Here is a 17,972-nt window from a genome sequence, read left to right as displayed (position 1 = left end):
GTGGAGGTTGCAGTGAGCTGAGATCACGCCACTGCACTCCAGCCTGGGCAACAACAGGGAAACTCCATCTCAAAAAATCAGGGCCGGGCCTGGTGGCTCATGCCTGTAATCACAGCACTTTGAGAGGCTAAGACAGGCAAATCACGAGGTCAGGAGTTCAAGACCAGCTTGGCCAACATGGTGAAATCCCGTCTCTACTAAAAATACAAAAAATTAGCTGGGCGTGGTGGCAGGCACCTGTAATCCCTGCTACTCAGGAGGCTGAAGCAGAAGAATAGCTTGAACCTGGTAGGTGGAGGTTGTAATGAGCCAAGATCGCGCCACTACACCCCAGCCTGGCAACAGAGCAAGACTCCCTCTCAAAAAAAAAAAAAAAATGCAGAATTTAGCTGAGCATGGTGATGTGTGCCTGTGTTCCAGCTACTCAGAAGGCTGATGTGGGAAGATCACTTGAGCCCAGGAGGCAGAGGCTGCAGTGAGCCCAGATCACACCACTGCACTCCAGCCTGGGCAACAAAGCAAGACCCTGTCTCCAAAAAAAAAGAAGCATACTCTTTAGCCTTACTGACCAAAAAATTATGTTCAAGGTTATTTATCATCTATTATATCTTACAACAATGAAGATGTGTGATAACTATATCTGGCAATGGGAAGAATTATGAAGTACATGTTCATATATTCATTTGGATAATATATCCATTATATCTAGTAAGTATCATGTTTATAACCAACTATATAAATTAACCCAGACCCAAAGAAATTAAGCCAAAACCTAGTAATTTAATTTAATTTTAAACTATTACTGGGTGGTAGAGTTACAAGTTTTACTTTCTCTCCTATACTCTTTTTATATTTTTTTTTTTTTTTTTTTTTTTTTGAGGCGGAGTCTCGCTCTGTCGCCCGGTCTGGAGTGCAGTGGCCAGATCTCAGCTCATTGCAAGCTCCGCCTCCCGGGTTTACGCCATTCTCCTGCCTCAGCCTCCCGAGTAGCTGGGACTACAGGCGCCCGCCACCTCACCCGGCTAGTTTTTGTATTTTTAGTAGAGACGGGGTTTCACCGTGTTAGCCAGGATGGTCTCGATCTCCTGACCTCGTGATCCGCCCGTCTCGGCCTCCCAAAGTGCTGGGATTACAGGCTTGAGCCACCACGCCCGGCCTCTTTTTATATTTTAAACAATGAATTCGTTTATGTGAATATGTGACTTCTAAAAAATTATAAGGGATAACTTTAGTTTTATTAATGTTATTAAAATTATTTTAGCTTTATCAAGAGCTGGTATTTTGTTTCTTAAGGTAGATTTTAACAAACTGAAGAAACATTAAAACCCATATTTATATGTGTATATGTGTGTATAGATAGGAATAGCAAGGGCTGGGCATGGTAGCTCACACCTGTAATCCCAAAGGAGGGCAAAGTGGGCAGATCATGAGGTCAGGAGTTCAAGACCAGCCTGGCCAATATGGTGAAACCTCATCTCTACTAAAAATAACAAAATTTAGCAGGGTGTGGTGGCATGTGCCTGTAATCCCAGCTACTCAGGAGACTGAGGCAGGAGAGTCACTAGAATCCAGGAGGCGGAGGTTGCAGTGAGCCAAGATTACACCACTGCATCCCAGCCTGGGCGACAGAGCAAGACTCCATCTCAGGAAAAAAAAAAAAAAAAAAAAGAACAAAGAATAACATGAAGAAGAAATACTTAAGAATTTGTTTAAAAATAATTGATTTAATTTTTGTTGAGGGGGTCCAGAGTCAGTATTTTTGAAATTGTTCATTAAGGGAAAGTTTTGATATGTTATCAAGCTAGTTCATTCATATGAGGTGAATTTAAAGGTCTGATAATAGAATTAACTTGCCTGAGATATTCTCTCTGGGACTAAATTCCGAGGAGACACAGTCAGTTATGGACTACAGGAAACACAGTCAGTTATGAAGCAGGGATCAAAGCCACAGGCATATTTATATTTGTATATCAAGGCAAGCAGATCCCTTGGTTAACAAGCAAAGTTTTATAATAGATTATTTCCATTATGGAAATCCTATTTCCTGTTATAAAATCTGTCATCTTTCACTTTAAAAAGTGTATTATGCATGTGAACATGCACAAACAGGTACAGAAATCTTGGATCTAATGAATCACTCTTGATTGCTGCAACATTGTTTTTCGTTTTCAGACCCTTTGACTTTGAAATAAATTTCAAACTTTAAAAAAAGTTACAAGAATAAAATAAGGAACTCCAGCATACCCGTCTCCTAGATTCACCAGTTGTCAGCATTTTGCCACACATGGTTTATTACTTTCTCTGTAATCCACATATCATTATTGTTAATATTATTATTAATTTTGCTAAACCATCTGAGGATATTAAGTCACTATGACTCTATTCCTAAATACTTCATGGATATCCTAAGAATAAGGACATTCCCTTCCATAACCACAGAAGAATTATCAAATTTGGCACTACTTGTCCTGATAATGACCGTCATAGAGCCCCCCCTTTTTTTTTTAGTTATTATATTGCCTTAGTCTTCCCTAATCTGGGGCAGTTCCTCAGCCTTTGTCTTTCATAGCATTAATGTTGTTGAAGAATACAGGCCATCTATTATGTAGAATGTTTCTCAATTTAGAATTGTCTAATTTTTTTTTCCTCTCAGGTTAGATTCAATGTATGCATTTTGGCAGGAATACTGCATAAGTAATGTTATGTCTTGGTACATCATATAACTAAGACATATTGCTTTGTCATGTTGCTTTGTCCCATTATTGGGAATCTTAACTTTAATAACTTTTTAAAGAAATTGTCCGCCGTGTTTCTCCACTGTGAAGTTGCCATTTTTCCATTTTATAATTAATAGGTAATCTGTGGGGAAATACTTTGAGACTTTCTTACCTGTCTGTTCCCATCAAACTTTCTTTTTTTTTTTTTTTTTTTTTTAAACAGAGTCTCACTCTGTTGCCCAGGCTGGAGTGCAATGGTGCGATTTTGGCTCACCACGACCTCCACCTCCACCTCCTGGGTTCAAGCAGTTCTCCTGCCTCAGCCTCCCAAGAAGCTGTGACTACAGGCGCTTGCCACCTTTCCTGGCTAGTTTTTATATTTTTAGTAGAGATGGGGTTTCGCCATGTTGGCCAGGCTGGCCTCGAACTCCTGACATCAGGTGATCCCCCGACCTTGGCCTCCCAAAGTGCTGGGATTACAGGCGGGAGCCACTGCGCCCAGCCCATAATTTTTTTAAATTCAGTGGGTCCCTTACTGTTACTTCAATGTGGCCCCATTATTTCTTGAGCACTTCCATACTTTCTAGCGCCAAGATACCGCAGACTGAGTATTTTCCACCTCACTGTTCTAGAATCAGCCCCTTCTCTAAAAGCCTTGATTCCTTTTAGTAGAAAATCGTATTTAGATGCTCAATCTTCCTTTTTTTTTTTTTTTTGAGACGGAGTCTCACTCTGTCACCCAGGCTGGAGTGCAGTGGCACAATCTCGACTCACTGCAAGCTCCCCCTCCCGGGTTCCTGCCATTCTCCTGCCTCAGCCTCCCGACTAGCTGGGGCTACAGGCGCCTGCCACCACGCCCGGCTGATTTTTTGTATTTTTAGTAGAGACGAGGTGTCACTGTGTTAGCCAGGATGGTCTGGATCTTCTGACCTTGTGATCCGCCCGCCTGGGCCTCCCAAAGTGCTGGGATTACAGGCGTGAGCCACCGCGCCCAGCCCCCAATCTTCTTAAAATCACAGTTTAAAAATAAAATGGGGCCGGACACCTTGGTTTAAACCTATAATCCCAGCACTTTGGGAGGCCAAGGTGGAAGGGTTGCTTTAGGCCAGGAGTTTGAGACTTTCCTGGGCAATATGGTAAGATGCTATCTCTATAATTTTTTTTTTTTTTTTGAGACGGCGACTCGCTCTGTCACCCAGGCTGGAGTGCAGTGGCGCGATCTCGGTTCACTGCAAGCTCTGCCTCAGCCTCCCAAGTAGCTGGGACTACAGGCATGTGCCACCACGCCCAACTAATTTTTTGTATTTTTAGTAGAGATGGGGTTTCACCGTGTTAGCCAGGATGGTCTCAATCTCCTGACCGCGTGATCCGCCCCCCTCGGCCTCCCAAAGTGCTGGGATTACAGGCGTGAGCCACCGCGCCCGGCCTCTATAAAAAATCTTTGAAATCAGCCGGACATGGTGGTGCACACCTGTAGTCCCACCTCCTCGGGCAGCTGACATGGGAGGGTTGCTTGAGCCCAGGAGTTCAAGGCTGCCTGAGTTATGATCATGGCACTGCATTCCAGCTCTTTCCAGGGGGAAAAAAGAAAAAATAATAATTTTTTAAAAATGAAAATAAAATAATTTTTGACAAATTGCTTGCAGCATTGCCAACTCTTAGTAAGAGATTATATTAATTCCACGTAGAATAAATTCCCTATGGTGGGGTTTTCAGGGTTTTTTTGTTTGTTTGTTTGTTTGTTTTTGAGATAGGGTCTTACTCTGTCACCCAGGCTGGAGTGCGGTGACATGAACACAGCTCACTGCCACCTTAACCTCTGGGGCTAAAGTGATCCTCCTACCTCACCACCATGCCTGGCTACTTTTTTTGTTTTTTATAGAGACAGGGTCTCACCATATTGCCCAGGCTAGTCTTGAATTCCTGGGCACAAGCAATCCTCCCTCCTCAGTCTCCCAGAGTGCTGGGATTACAGGAGTGAGCTCCCTAGTCTGGGTGAGTTCTCAGGTTTTTAACATTTGTGACTCAGGTTATTATAAACTGGTTAAATCCTTCAAATTTTACATCTCTTTTATTTGTTTTCTTGTTTGTTTGTTTTGAGACTGAGTCTCACTCTGTCACCCAGGCTGGAGTGCAGCAGCACAATCTTGGCTCACTGCAACCTCCGCCTCCCGGGTTCAAGCGATTCTGTAGCCTTAGCCTTCCAAATAGCTGGGATTACAGGCGTGCACCACCACGCCCGGCTAATTTTTGTATCTTTAGTAGACATGAGGTTTCACCATGTTGTCCAGTCTGTTCTGGAACTCCTGACCTCAGGTGATCCGCCCGTCTCCGCCTCCCAAAGTGCTGGGATTACAGGTGTGAGCCACCACACCCAGCCGACATATCTCTTTAAACTTTATTTCTTTACATTAAGTTAATGGACTTTTTCTAGACTATTGTTCTTAACCCATTATTCCATATTACAAAAAGCTTGTACGCTTATTATGAGATAATGTTAGCATGTCAAATGTATATGTTCGTAATCCTTCTAAAGTACTGATATCACTGGGTATTTACAGTTGCCAAACTAGCTCAGATTTACACAAAAGGTGGGGATAAGTTTTACTGAAGAAATGATAACCACAAAATGTTTGGAACTCCTATTTTATATGTTCAGAAGTATTGTTCTTTAGAATAACTGTTCATATTTCTAGTATTTCTAATTATGTACTGTATTTCTGTTCAAGTTGTATCTATTCCTGAATAAATGTAATGGAAAGAAATTCCTTAAAATTCTTAGAACACTGTCTTCGGGAAATTGTCTAAGTTTATTTTATTTATTTATTTTTCTGAGACGGAGTTTCGCTTTTGTTGTCCAGGCTGGAGTGCAATGACACGATCTCGGCTCACTGCAACCTCTACCTTCCCAGTTCAAGCAATTCTCCTGCCTCAGCCTCCCAAGTAGCTGGGATTACAGGCATGCACCACCACACCTGACTAATTTTGTGGTCAAGCTGGTCTCGAACCCCCGACCTCAGGTGGTCCGCCTGCCTTGGACTTCCAAAGTGCTGGGATTACAGGCATGAGCCACTGCGCCAGACTGATTTTTTTTTTTTTTTAATGGTTGTATGGAATTACAGGTTTTCATATTTACTAAATTGAAAGGAGATATCACTTAAAAAGTACTCTGGATTTTAAAATTAATTAGAATATTTTATAATCATTTAGCATTAAACATAACTATACATTTAACTTTATGCATAGAACTTCTTACAGTTGTCTGTGGACTGTGTTAGATTGAGGCAAATACTACTATAAATGTTGCGGGGAGAGAGAGATGATTGTTCAAGATTAAAATTCTGGCTGGGCGCAATGGCTCACACCTGTAATCCCAGCACTTTGGGAGGCCAAGGCAGGAGGATCACCTGAGCCCAGGAGTTCAAGACCAGCCTGGACAACATGGCAAGACAACATCTCTCTCTACAAAAATAAAAAAATAAAATTCCAAACGTTTTAGAAACAGCACACTTCTTTCATTTTTCATTTTCAGAAGACTCTGTACCTACACCTGATGAAGTCAGCATGCTAACAGCAATTGCACTCTTCCTGTGGTCTGCTAGTAGTGAAATAATAGGAGTCCAGTCGTTACAGAATGGCTGCATGAACAGATTTAAAAATGCATTAAATTCATGCGACCCATGGGTAAGTTACACTTTAAACAGACATAAATAAAAACATTTCCCTTTATCAGGAAAATGTCAGATTGATTCATTAAAATATGTGATACATAATTAAAAGCTAAGTATTTGCACTATGGCTTTTAAATGGAAAAACCAAAACAAATCACTGGGTTTAAGCACTAGAACACATGTATGTGTTTATTCACATATGTAGAAATTCTCCAATATCTGAAATATTTGATTAACCCTGGGGCATACTGGTAGAGACAAGAGTCTATGATTATGTTTTCCAGTGTTTATTTAAATGACACTAAGGACATTAAAGGAGAAGTTTACATTATTAGACATTTTAATGAACCTACTAGAACCTCTAGTTTGTCTAGAAAGTAAGATTTTTTATTTTACAATGTCAAAGTCTAAACTTGTGATTCTCAAGCCTGCTGCACGTCAGAAATTTTAAAAAGCAGAAAACATTCTTGAAGGCCAGGCGCAGTGGCTCACACCTGTAATCCTAGCACTTTGGGAGGCCAAGGCGGGCAGATCAGGAGGTCAGGAGTTCAAGACCAGCCTGTAGTGAAACCCTGTATCTACCAAAAATACAAAAAAATAGCCGGGTGTGGTGGCAGGCGCCCGTAATCGCAGCTACTTAGGAGGCTGAGGCAGGAGAATCACTTGAACCCAGGAGGCAGAGTGAGTTGAGATTGTGCCATTGCACTCCAGCCCAGGCAACAGTGTGAGATGCCGTCTCAAAAAATAAATAAACAACAAAAAAATAAACATTCTTGGACTCCACCACTGTCTTCCTGAATCTGAGTCTCCAGATTGGTGGCTCCAGGATCTGTATATTTAAAATGTTCTTCAGGTTTTTCTTGTGTCTAGCCAGATTTTCTTGTGTGTAGCCACTTGTGTTCTACCAAAGCACTGAAATAGTTTTATTCCACTCTGTCCCATATATTGATGGGTCTTCCCTCCCTCTCTTCCTTCTTTCCTTCCTTCCTTTTTTGTTTTTTTTCCTTTTTAAGTGTTAATCTGAAGCCTTTCTAATACAAAGTGGAGCCAGTAAGACTTTATTTTCTAGGTCTGGAAACCTTACATTGTTAACAGTCATTTCCAGGGAATCAAATGGTTTTGAGATATCTAAGCAATGTATTTTCATAGCTTTGTTTCAGATCATTCAAATATTAACTTTCCTTACTAAATATATTTGGTTAAAATGGGAGGGACAATTGTACATTAAAGGAAGAGTTAAAAACAGAAGTGGGAATAGCTGATTTCTAACATATTTCACAGTATAAAAATATGGGAATTGGCCGGGCACAGTGGCTCACACCTGTAATCCCAGCACTTTGGGAGGCCAAGGCGGGCAGATCGCGAGGTCAGGAGATTGAGAACATTCTGGCCAACATGGTGAAACCCCATCTCTACTAAAAATACAAAAATTAGTTGGGTGTGGTGGTGCGCGCCTGTAATCCCAGCCACTTAGGAGACTGAGGCAGGAGAGTCACTTGAACCCGGGAGGCAGAGATTGCAGTGAGCCAAGATGGCGCCACTGCGCTCTAGCCTGGCGACAGAGTGAGACTCCATCTCAAAAAAAAAGAAAAAAAAAAGAAATATAGGAATTGTATAAGCATGGTGATTTGATCATTAAAATATATGAACATTTTTTACTAATTTTTGTCAGAAAATTCTATTCTACTCCATTTCTCTAAGTAGAAAATGTAATTTCCATTTTCATCCTGCAGTATCACTTCTTTTCAGTACATAGTAAGATGCAATGTGATTGTACAGCAAATAAGAACTATACACATGTTAATTGATAATATATTCTTCTTGTACAGGTTCAAGCCAAATGTTACCAGCTTCTCCTCTCAGTCTTCCAACATTCCAATCGTGCCCTTTCAACTCCTTATATTCATTCATTAGCTCCAATAGTGGTTGAAAAGCTAAAAGCTGTTGAAAGAAACAGACCAGCCAGTAACATAGAGCTTTTAGCAGTTCAAGAAGGAATAAAAGTTCTTGAAACATTGGTTGCTCTTGGTGAAGAACAAAACAGTAAGTATATTCTTAGAAAAAGCTGCTAGTTCAAAATGAAGATCTGTATTATATATAAATCTTATTTGATATTAGAAACAGGCCTGCTGGGCGTGGTGGCTTACACTTTGGGAGTCCCAGCATTCTGGGAGGCCAAGGCAGGTGGATCAGGAGGTCAGGAGATCGAGACCATCCTGGCTAACACGGTGAAACCCCATCTCTACTAAAAATACGAAAAATTAGCCGGGTGTGGTGGCACGCGCCTGTGGTGCCAGCTACTTGGGAGGCTGAGGCAGGAGAATCACTTGAACCCGGGAGGCGGAGGTTGCAATGAGCTGAGATCCCGCCGCTGCACTCCAGCCTGGCAACAGAGCGAGACTCCATCTCAAAAAAAAAGAAAAGGAAAAAAAAAACAGACCTTTGCTTATGTTATATAATGTAGTGAGTTGATTTTTTTTTTTTTTTTTTTTTTTTTGAGCAGGAAGTTAAAATGAATTGCCAATGGCATTTCAACACACTGATTTTTTTAAAATTTTCTAGGAATGTAGGCATCCCTTAAGATCTAGGAAAAATATAGATGTTTAATAGGGCTTTTTTATTCTTTTTCTTTTTCTTTTTTTTTTTTAAGACAGAGTCTCGCTCTGTCACCCAGGCTGGCGTGCAGTGGCATCATCTTGGCTCACTGCAACCTCTGCCTCATGGGCTGAAAGAGTCCTCCCACCTTTGCCTCCCAAATAGCTGGGAATGCAGGCACATGCCACCATGCCTGGCTAATGTTTGTACTTTTTGTAGAGACAGGATTTCGCCATGTTGCCCAGGTTGGTCTCTGACTCCTCCTGGACTCAAGTGATCCACCCGCCTTAGCCTTTCAAAGTGCTAGGATTACAGGTGTGAGCTACCGTGCCTGTTTCATAGGGTTTTAAAATAATAACCTTCTAATCTTCGTATTAGAGGAATAAAAGCTTTATAACAAATATAACCAGTTAAGTATTAATACCAAACATCATTATTAAAATATCTCAAAACTTGTTATTTAGAAGTTTTTTTAAATTTAATGAAAAACTACTGCATACATCCATTTAACCAGAGACTTACGCAGTTTAATATATATTTTCTTTATTCCCTTAATACTTAAGCTTTGATTTTATCACAATATAATATTTGTCCTTCAAAATATGATTTTTAATTGTAGAGAGACTGTACTTTTTAAACTAGTATCTTATGATTGAACATTAAGCTGTTTTTAATTTTTCAAGATCACAATGAGCATTTTTTTTTTTTTTTTTTTTGAGACAAAGTCTTGCCCAGGCTGGAGTGCAGTGGTGCGATCTTGGCTCACTGCAACCTCGCCTCTGAAGTTCAAGTGATTCTCCTGCCTCAGCCTCCCGAGTAGCTGGGATTACAGGCATGCGTCAGAACGCCTGGCTCGTTTTTGTATTTTGAGTAGAGATGGGGTTTCACCACATTGGCCAAGCTGGTCTTGAACTCCTCACCTCAAGTATTCCACCTGCTTCAGCCTCCTAAAGTGCTGGGATTACAAGCATGAGCCACTGCACCTGGCTGAGATGAGCATCTTTATTCTTAAATTATTTCTATCAGATTCCTAAGAGTGAAATTACGAGAAGGGAGTGCACATTTTAAGACTTTTAATTGGCCAGGCGCTGTGGCTTATGCATGTAATACCAACACTTTGGGAGGCCAAGGCGAGCAGATCACTTGAGATCAGGAGTTTAAGACGAGCCTGGCAAACATGGTGAAACCCCGTCTCTACTAAAAATACAAAAAATTAGCTGGGCACGGTGGCTCATGCCTATAATCTCAGCACTTTGGGAGGCCAAGGCAGGCAGATCACATGAGATCAGGAGTTCGAGACTAGCCTGACCAACATGATGAAACCCCATCTCTACTAAAAGTACAAAAATTAGCCAGGGTGGCATGCACCTGTAATCCCAGCTTCTCGGGAGGCTGAGACAGGAGAATCGCTTGAACCTGGGAGGCGGAGGTTGCAGTGAGCTGAGAGTGTCCCATTGGACTCCAGCCTGGGTGACAGAGCGAGACTCCGTCTCAAAAAAAAAGACTTTTAAATCTATATTGTCAGATTGCTCTCCACCTCTATAAATGGTACCTGTTTTTTGTCTGTCAAAATTGTTTTCCTCTTCTCTTAAAAACATTACACAGGAAATTGGAAAAGTAGTAGAGATTTTTGAAAAGCGATTGCAGTAGCTCCTCTATAAAATAATAGTCCAGAACTATGCCAGTAGAAGAAAAGAATGCAGAGGAGAAAGTGGAAGAAAGGTTTATCTGATTTGATGATTAACTGGTTATGGAAGGCAAATGAAAATAAGCAAATATTACTGTGTTGCATGAAAACAACATCAAAATTGGGAAAGTCAGAAAAGGCAGTGTTTGAAGAAGTTGATAAATTTAGTTGAAATTAGTAACAATATATGTTATTTAGGCAAAAATTTTATGACTGACATGGCCTATGTTTGGCAAATCAAAATTTTATTTTTATTTTTATTTTACTAATTGTAAATTCCGTAAAGATGAGGACTGAATCTTACTCACTTTGTAATCCCAGCACTAAGTTTTGTTGCCTTCTAGTATTTAAAATATTTTTGAGTTGACTCTTGGGATAAATTCCTGTACAGACACCCTAATTTGGAATTAAATTTAGCATGAGGACAGATAGGGAAGGGAACCTTTTTGTTTGTTTGTTTTTTAATTCTGTATTTTTTTGACAGTAAAAATATATATGTCTTTGTATAATTTAGTTTAATAGCTAGTTAGACTTTAACAATGTCCTTGAAATAAATGACCCTTTTTCACTTTAAGGTATAAAACAACCAAAGCATTGTAATTTCAACTATCAACCAGACCAATTTGTAGTGTTATTAGTGAGGTGTATCAATGATCAGCACCATCTGTCGGGCATGGTGGCTCACGCCTGTAATGCCAGCACTTTTGGGGGCCAAGGCAGGCGGATCATGAGGTCAGGAGTTCAGGACCAGCCTGGCCGATATGATGAAACCCTGTCTCTTCTTAAAAAAAAAAAATTAGCCGGGCGTGGTGGCACACACCTGTAGTCACAGCTACTCAGGATGCTTAGGTAGGAGAATCGCTGGAACCCAGGAGGCAGAGGTTACAGTGAACCGAGATTGCGCCACTGCACTCCAGCCTGGGCAACAGAGTGAGACTCTGTCTCAAAAAAAAAAAAAAAAAAAAAAAAAAAAAAGCACCATCATGATTTCTTTTTTTTTTTTTGAGACAGAGTCTCGCTCTGTCGCCCAGGCTGGAGTGCAGTGGCAGGATCTCGGCTCATTGCAAGCTCCGCCTCCCGGGTTTACGCCATTCTCCTGCCTCAGCCTCCCGAGTAGCTGGGACTACAGGCGCCTGCCACCTCACCCGGCTAGTTTTTTGTATTTTTTGGTAGAGATGGGGTTTCACCATATTAGCCAGGATGGTCTCGATCTCCTGACCTCGTGATCCACCCGTCTCGGCCTCCCAAAGTGCTGGGATTACAGGCTTGAGCCACCGCGCCCGGTGATTTCTTCATTTTTTTAATGGACTGCTTCACTCAGATAACAGATGTTTTGCACTCTAATAAGACTTTTAAGAGGTAGAATAAGCAGTTCGCCTGTTTTTAAAATTAAAACTAAATCTAAGGCTAAATGCCATGCAAAAAGTAAAGGCAGACAAATCTTACTAGTGAAATAAGATGACATTCATTAGGAGGATACCATCAAATAAATGAATGGATGTAAATCATATTCATTTGATGGCAACATTTTTATACTTCATATTTTATATGGTTACATGATTCCAAGAGGGTAAATTTTCAGCTTTTGAATTTAAGTCACTCAACTTTTTTCATCTCGTTTACAAGTGTTAATTTTGTTTTCAACTTTACAGTATCCAGTATAAGAATGGGCCGTATATGTTTTCTCACCCTGCATGACCAAGGTTATAAGCTAAAAGTATTAGAATTATATTTGACTCCTTGTTCATCATCTTTATTGACTCTATTATTCAAATCTTCCCTATCTCTTTCTGAAATTTCTCTAGGATTCAAGAGAAACTTGTACCTTAGTCTTGTATCTAATCACCTTCTAAATAGATAACTATAATAGTTTTCCTAGCTGATATTCCCCATCAAATTTACCTAAAGTAATTTTATCTCTCCTTTGCTTAAGAATTTGGAAAAGTTGGCCGGGCGCGGTGGCTCAAGCCTGTAATCCCAGCACTTTGGGAGGCCGAGACGGGCGGATCACGAGGTCAGGAGATCGAGACCATCCTGGCTAACATAGTGAAACCCCGTCTCTACTAAAAATACAAAAAAAAAACTAGCCGGGCGACCTGGCGGGCGCCTGTAGTCCCAGCTACTCAGGAGGCTGAGGCAGGAGAATGGCGTGAACCCGGGAGGCGGAGCATGCAGTGAGCTGAGATCCGACCACTGCACTCCAGCCTGGGCGACAGAGCGAGACTCCGTCTCAAAAAAAAAAAAAAAAAAAAAGAATTTGGAAAAGTTGGCCGGGCGCGGTGGCTCAAGCCTGTAATCCCAGCACTTTGGGAGGCCGAGACGGGCGGATCACGAGGTCAGGAGATCGAGACCATCCTGGCTAACACAGTGAAACCCCGTCTCTACTAAAAATACAAAAACTAGCCGGGCGAAGTGGTGGGCGCCTGTAGTCCCAGCTACTCGGGAGGCTGAGGCAGGAGCATGGTGTAAACCCTGGAGGCGGAGCTTGCAATGAGCTGAGATCTGGCCACTGCAATCCAGCCTGGGCGACAGAGCGAGACTCCGTCTCAAAAAAAAAAAAAAAAAAAAAAGAATTTGGAAAAGTTTACTCTTTCCTTACAGCATCAAGTCTGAACATCTCTGCTTGCTTTTCAAAATGTTTTTTCTGCTCCCCAACATGTACCTATTAACCTGACCAGACCAGTTTCCTTTCTGTGCTTCTTTTAATCGCTTTACATTGTTCATATTATTTTCCCTTTCCTCAGTTGTTGTTTCTCTTCTTCTTATACAAATCTATCAAACCTACATTAGATCTTTTCTTTGAGGAATATTGCCTAATTACTTAGCTCACTCTGATCTTACCCTTTATATAATTTATTTGGTATTTGTAACCAACTAAATAAAATCTCAAAGTATTCCTCAGCTTCATGAGTCTCTTGGTGAATTCTATACTGAAATGCTACCCACGTTTTTTAGCACTTAGTACTCTAATTGTTCTATGTGCTGTCTACTGTTTTCATTTAGATAATAAAAGTGTCCAGGTAGAAACGAATTATATAACATTTCCTATAATACTTAGCGTATTTCTCGATATTTGATGAATACTTAAATAACTTACAATTTTTCCAGTTATATTTTAAAATTGTTAAAACCAAAACCTTAATTTTCTTTTTTTTTTTTTTTTTTTTTTTTTTTTGAGGCGGAGTCTCGCTCTGTCGCCCGGACTGGAGTGCAGTGACCGGATCTCAGCTCACTGCAAGCTCCGCCTCCTGGGTTTACGCCATTCTCCTGCCTCAGCCTCCCGAGTAGCTGGGACTACAGGCGCCCGCCACCTCGCCCGGCTAGTTTTTGTATTTTTAGTAGAGACGGGGTTTCACCGTGTTAGCCAGGATGGTCTCGATCTCCTGACCTCGTGATCCGCCCGTCTTGGCCTCCCAAAGTGCTGGGATTACAGGCTTGAGCCACCGCGCCCGGCCTAAAACCTTAATTTTCAACCTACTATTGAAAACCTATTGAAGGCCGGGCGCGGTGGCTCAAGCCTGTAATGCCAGCACTTTGGGAGGCCGAGACGGGCGGATCACGAGGTCAGGAGTTCGAGACCATCCTGGCTAACACGGTGAAACCCCGTCTCTACTAAAAAATACAAAAAAAACTAGCCAGGCGAGGTGGCTGGCGCCTGTAGTCCCAGCTACTCGGGAGGCTGAGGCAGGAGAATGGCGTAAACCCGGGAGGCGGAGCTTGCCGTGAGCTGAGATCCGGCCACTGCACTCCAGCCTGGGTGACAGAGCGAGACTCCGTCTCAAAAAAAAAAAAAAAAAAAAAAAAAAAAGAAAACCTATTGAAACCTCTTTCGATTAGCAAGCCAGTACACTGAAGATAGTTTTATATATATTTTATAATTCTCCACTTTATTTTTTATTATGAAAGCCAGCTTTTATAATACTATTAACATTTTTTTTTGAAAGGGAGTCTCGCTTTGTCACCCATGCTGGAGTGCAGTGGCACGATCTTGGCTCACTACAATCTCTGCCTCCCGGGTTCAAGCAATTCTCCTGCCTCAGCCTCCATTGTAGCTGGAATTACAGGCATGTGCCACCACACCCAGCTAATATTTTTGGTTTTTTTTAATTTTGTTTTGTTTTGTCTTGTTTTTTGAGACAAAGTTTCGCTCTTGTTGTCGAGGCTGGAGTGCAATGGTGCGATCTTGGGTCACCGCAACCTCCGCCTCCTGGATTCAATCTATTGTCCTGCCTCAGCCTCCCAACTAGCTGGGATTACAGGCATGCACCACCATGCCTGGCTAATTTTTTTTTTTTTTTTTTGTATTTTTATTAGAGATAAGGTTTCTCCATGTTGGTCAGGCTGGTCTCAAACTCCCAACCTCAGGTGATCTGCCCGCCTCAGCCTCCCAAATTGCTGGGATTACAGGCATGAGCCACCGTGCCTAATCAAATTTTTTGTATGTTTAGTAGAGACAGGGTTTCGCCCTGTTGGCCAGGCTGGTCTCAAACTGCTGACCAAGGGATCCACCCACCTCAGCCTCCCAAAGTGCTAGGATTACAGGCATGAGTCCACCGCGCCCACCCCTATAATACTATTAACATTCTACATGAGGCCGGGCGCGGTGGCTCAAGCCTGTAATCCCAGCACTTTGGGAGGCCGAGACGGGCGGATCACGAGGTCAGGAGATCGAGACCATCCTGGCTAACATGGTGAAACCCCGTCTCTACTAAAAAATACAAAAAACTAGCTGGGCGAGGTGGCGGGCGCCTGTAGTCAGTCCCAGCTACTCGGGAGGCTGAGGCAGGAGAATGGCGTGAACCCGGGAGGCGGAGCTTGCAATGAGCTGAGATCGGGCCACTGCACTCCAGCCCAGGCGACAGAGCGAGACTCCATCTCAAAAAAAAAAATAAAAAAAAATTCTACATGAGGGAAATTAAACTAAATCTAGAAGATTGGAGGATTTACCTGGGACTCTAAAAATAACCTTTTTACCTTTCTTCTGAAAACTTAATATGGAAAAAATTCCAATTAATTGGAAACTTCTGGGTAGCTGCCAAGAGAAAGAGTGTGTATGTTTATTTGTTCAAAGGATAGTTATTGAATGCCTGTGTACCAGGTAGTGTTCTAGGCATTGAGAATTTAGCATGAAATAAAACAGGCAAAGGTCCCTGAGCTCATGGAGCTTACATTTATGGTAGGAAAACACTGACAATAAACACTTCTCGTCCCCTATACATGTGTGTATGTGTGTGTGTGTGTCTATATGTAGACATAGTCTTTGTATAATTTTATATAGTGATGAAGATGGATATATCAATTTTAGATGTAGATATAACATCTATAGTTAGATGCAGAAATTGATAGGAGCTGTGAAGAAAAAAAAATACAGCAGGGAAAGAAAATAGTCAGTAAGGTCCAGGGTGGGACTGGGATTCTGGAAAGGCTTAGCTGATTTTTATGACTGTTCTTGCTGACATCAGTGAGTGTCACACATTCTCTACCAGATGCTACCTGCTGCCTTACAATTGCATCAATTGTCATTCTACAAAAATTAACAGTAATTAAGGGGGGAGAAAACATAATTCTCAATGTGATTATAAGAGATGTTATACACACACACAATTACATATAAAGGTTAATTGTTAGAAAAACATCACCTTTAATGAAACTTACATCTCAGGATGGAGTTGCTAATAAGTAAAGACAAAAGACTGACAAAAGACTACCAAAAGGAGATGAAGCCTCCAAATAAATCTTTTTTTAAGGACTTGAAATTTATATCCGTCAGACATAGGTTCTTGTTTTTTTGACCCTAAGCTTATGTATTCCCTTAGTTTTGAGGAATTTCCCCTCACTGTGAGTTCTGGGGGGTGATGAAATAGGAAAAAAGTTGTATTGTGTTTCTACTTAAAGAGGAAAGAAACAACTAGTTTTAGTTAAATAATGGTAAATAGATGCTTTTCAGGTTTCTGTTCCCTGCGCCAATCTCCTGATTCTAGAATGCCCATACAAATTTTATAATCTTACTCTGAAGATACATTCTACCAGATGGCAATTGTAAAGTGTTTTATTACTTTTTAACCTTTGGCCCATTTTTTATTTAAGTAAAGCAAATTAATGTAAATGTAAAATATAATTAACAAACCTGGTTTCCAGCTTGGACATTTAGTAAATATTTCATATTAATTACGAGTTATTGAGGTCTAAAGTAGGCTGTGCATGTTTACTTATATTTTATTATAGTTCAATCTTCCATGGCAATTGCCTAGTTTTTAAAGTTTATTATAATCTTTATGTTTGTGATCTGTTTTCATACTTTATTATTTACAGGAGTCCAGCTACTTGCTCTTTTAGTTCCCACTTTGATATCTTATCTGCTGGATGAAAATTCTTTTGCCTCAGCAACTTCAGCTTCCAAAGATCTTCATGAGTTTGCACTCCAGAATTTAATGCATATTGGACCTCTGTATCCACATGCTTTCAAGACAGTAATGGGAGCTGCTCCTGAGTTGAAAGTGCGTCTAGAAACTGCCGTTCGAGCAAGCCAAGCAAGCAAAGCTAAAGCGGCTGCCAGACAGCCAGCCCCCGCCATACATTCTGCACCAACAATTAAGCTAAAAACAAGTTTTTTTTAATTTGTACTTTCATTTATTTGTATTTATATTGTCACCTAGCACCTAAATAGTGATGGCCTCTGTATCATGCCAGGCGATCTGTGGGTTCTGTTGTATTTGTATTTTGGTATTATAGTGCTTCCAAGTAGACTAAGTGAAATAATGCTAACACCACTTATTGATTTTTAAGGAGTGATTTTTTTTTATCCTGTGGTGAATATGTTTTCTTTTTCCTCTTAATAATGTTTCTCTTTTGTTAATTTATTTATTTTTCAAACACTGAGCCATAGTCTTAAATTTAAATGCTAAAAACATAATTGTGTCATGTAGTCGGGCAGCCTATTGATATTGTCAGGGGAAAAAAATGAGTCAGAACTCAGCATCTGTCATGAAAAAAAGCGATTTGAAAAACAAGCAGATTTTAAATTTTGAAGTAACCAAAATAATGGAAAGTGTCTGTTTTGTGTTGTATATACTAAGAATAAAATCACAGCATTTTCTAAGCATTTCCCAAAATGTCCTTACCTTTCTGATGGATCTTTTAGCTTTCGTATCAAATTACTAAATTATGCTATGTATATTTTAGTTGTTAGCAGAATTAAAATTCTCATTTAAAGGTTCACTAAAATGTTTTAAATGTGATATTCTGCTTTTTCAATGGCTAAAATTTGGTTTCAGTTATGTTTTGTAATTACAGAACCTCAAG

General features: G+C 40.7%; 1 protein-coding gene across 8 annotated transcripts in view; it reads left to right on the top strand.

Annotated features, from left to right (window-relative positions):
- HEATR5B (HEAT repeat containing 5B) overlaps positions 1-17,772 on the top strand; it is a 109,602-nt gene extending 91,830 nt beyond the window's left edge. For 5 of the 8 annotated variants that reach the window (XM_030921441.1, XM_010373160.2, XM_030921439.1 and 2 more), the window contains 3 exons: positions 6,250-6,401; positions 8,218-8,431; positions 16,983-17,772. In XM_030921441.1, the coding sequence (XP_030777301.1) occupies positions 6,250-6,401; positions 8,218-8,431; positions 16,983-17,287 (671 nt within the window). In that variant the 3' untranslated portion in view covers positions 17,288-17,772. The remainder of the gene's footprint in view (positions 1-6,249; positions 6,402-8,217; positions 8,432-16,982) is intronic. The other 3 variants (XM_030921440.1, XM_010373169.2, XR_749080.2) reach the window with 3 other exon arrangements.
- Positions 17,773-17,972: the final 200 nt, after the last annotated feature.

The sequence above is a fragment of the Rhinopithecus roxellana genome, chromosome 17 (assembly GCF_007565055.1).
Source record: "Rhinopithecus roxellana isolate Shanxi Qingling chromosome 17, ASM756505v1, whole genome shotgun sequence".
Taxonomy (NCBI): domain Eukaryota; kingdom Metazoa; phylum Chordata; class Mammalia; order Primates; family Cercopithecidae; genus Rhinopithecus; species Rhinopithecus roxellana.
Note: the sequence above shows the minus strand (reverse complement) of the source record. Positions and strands in the feature narration are given on the sequence as shown.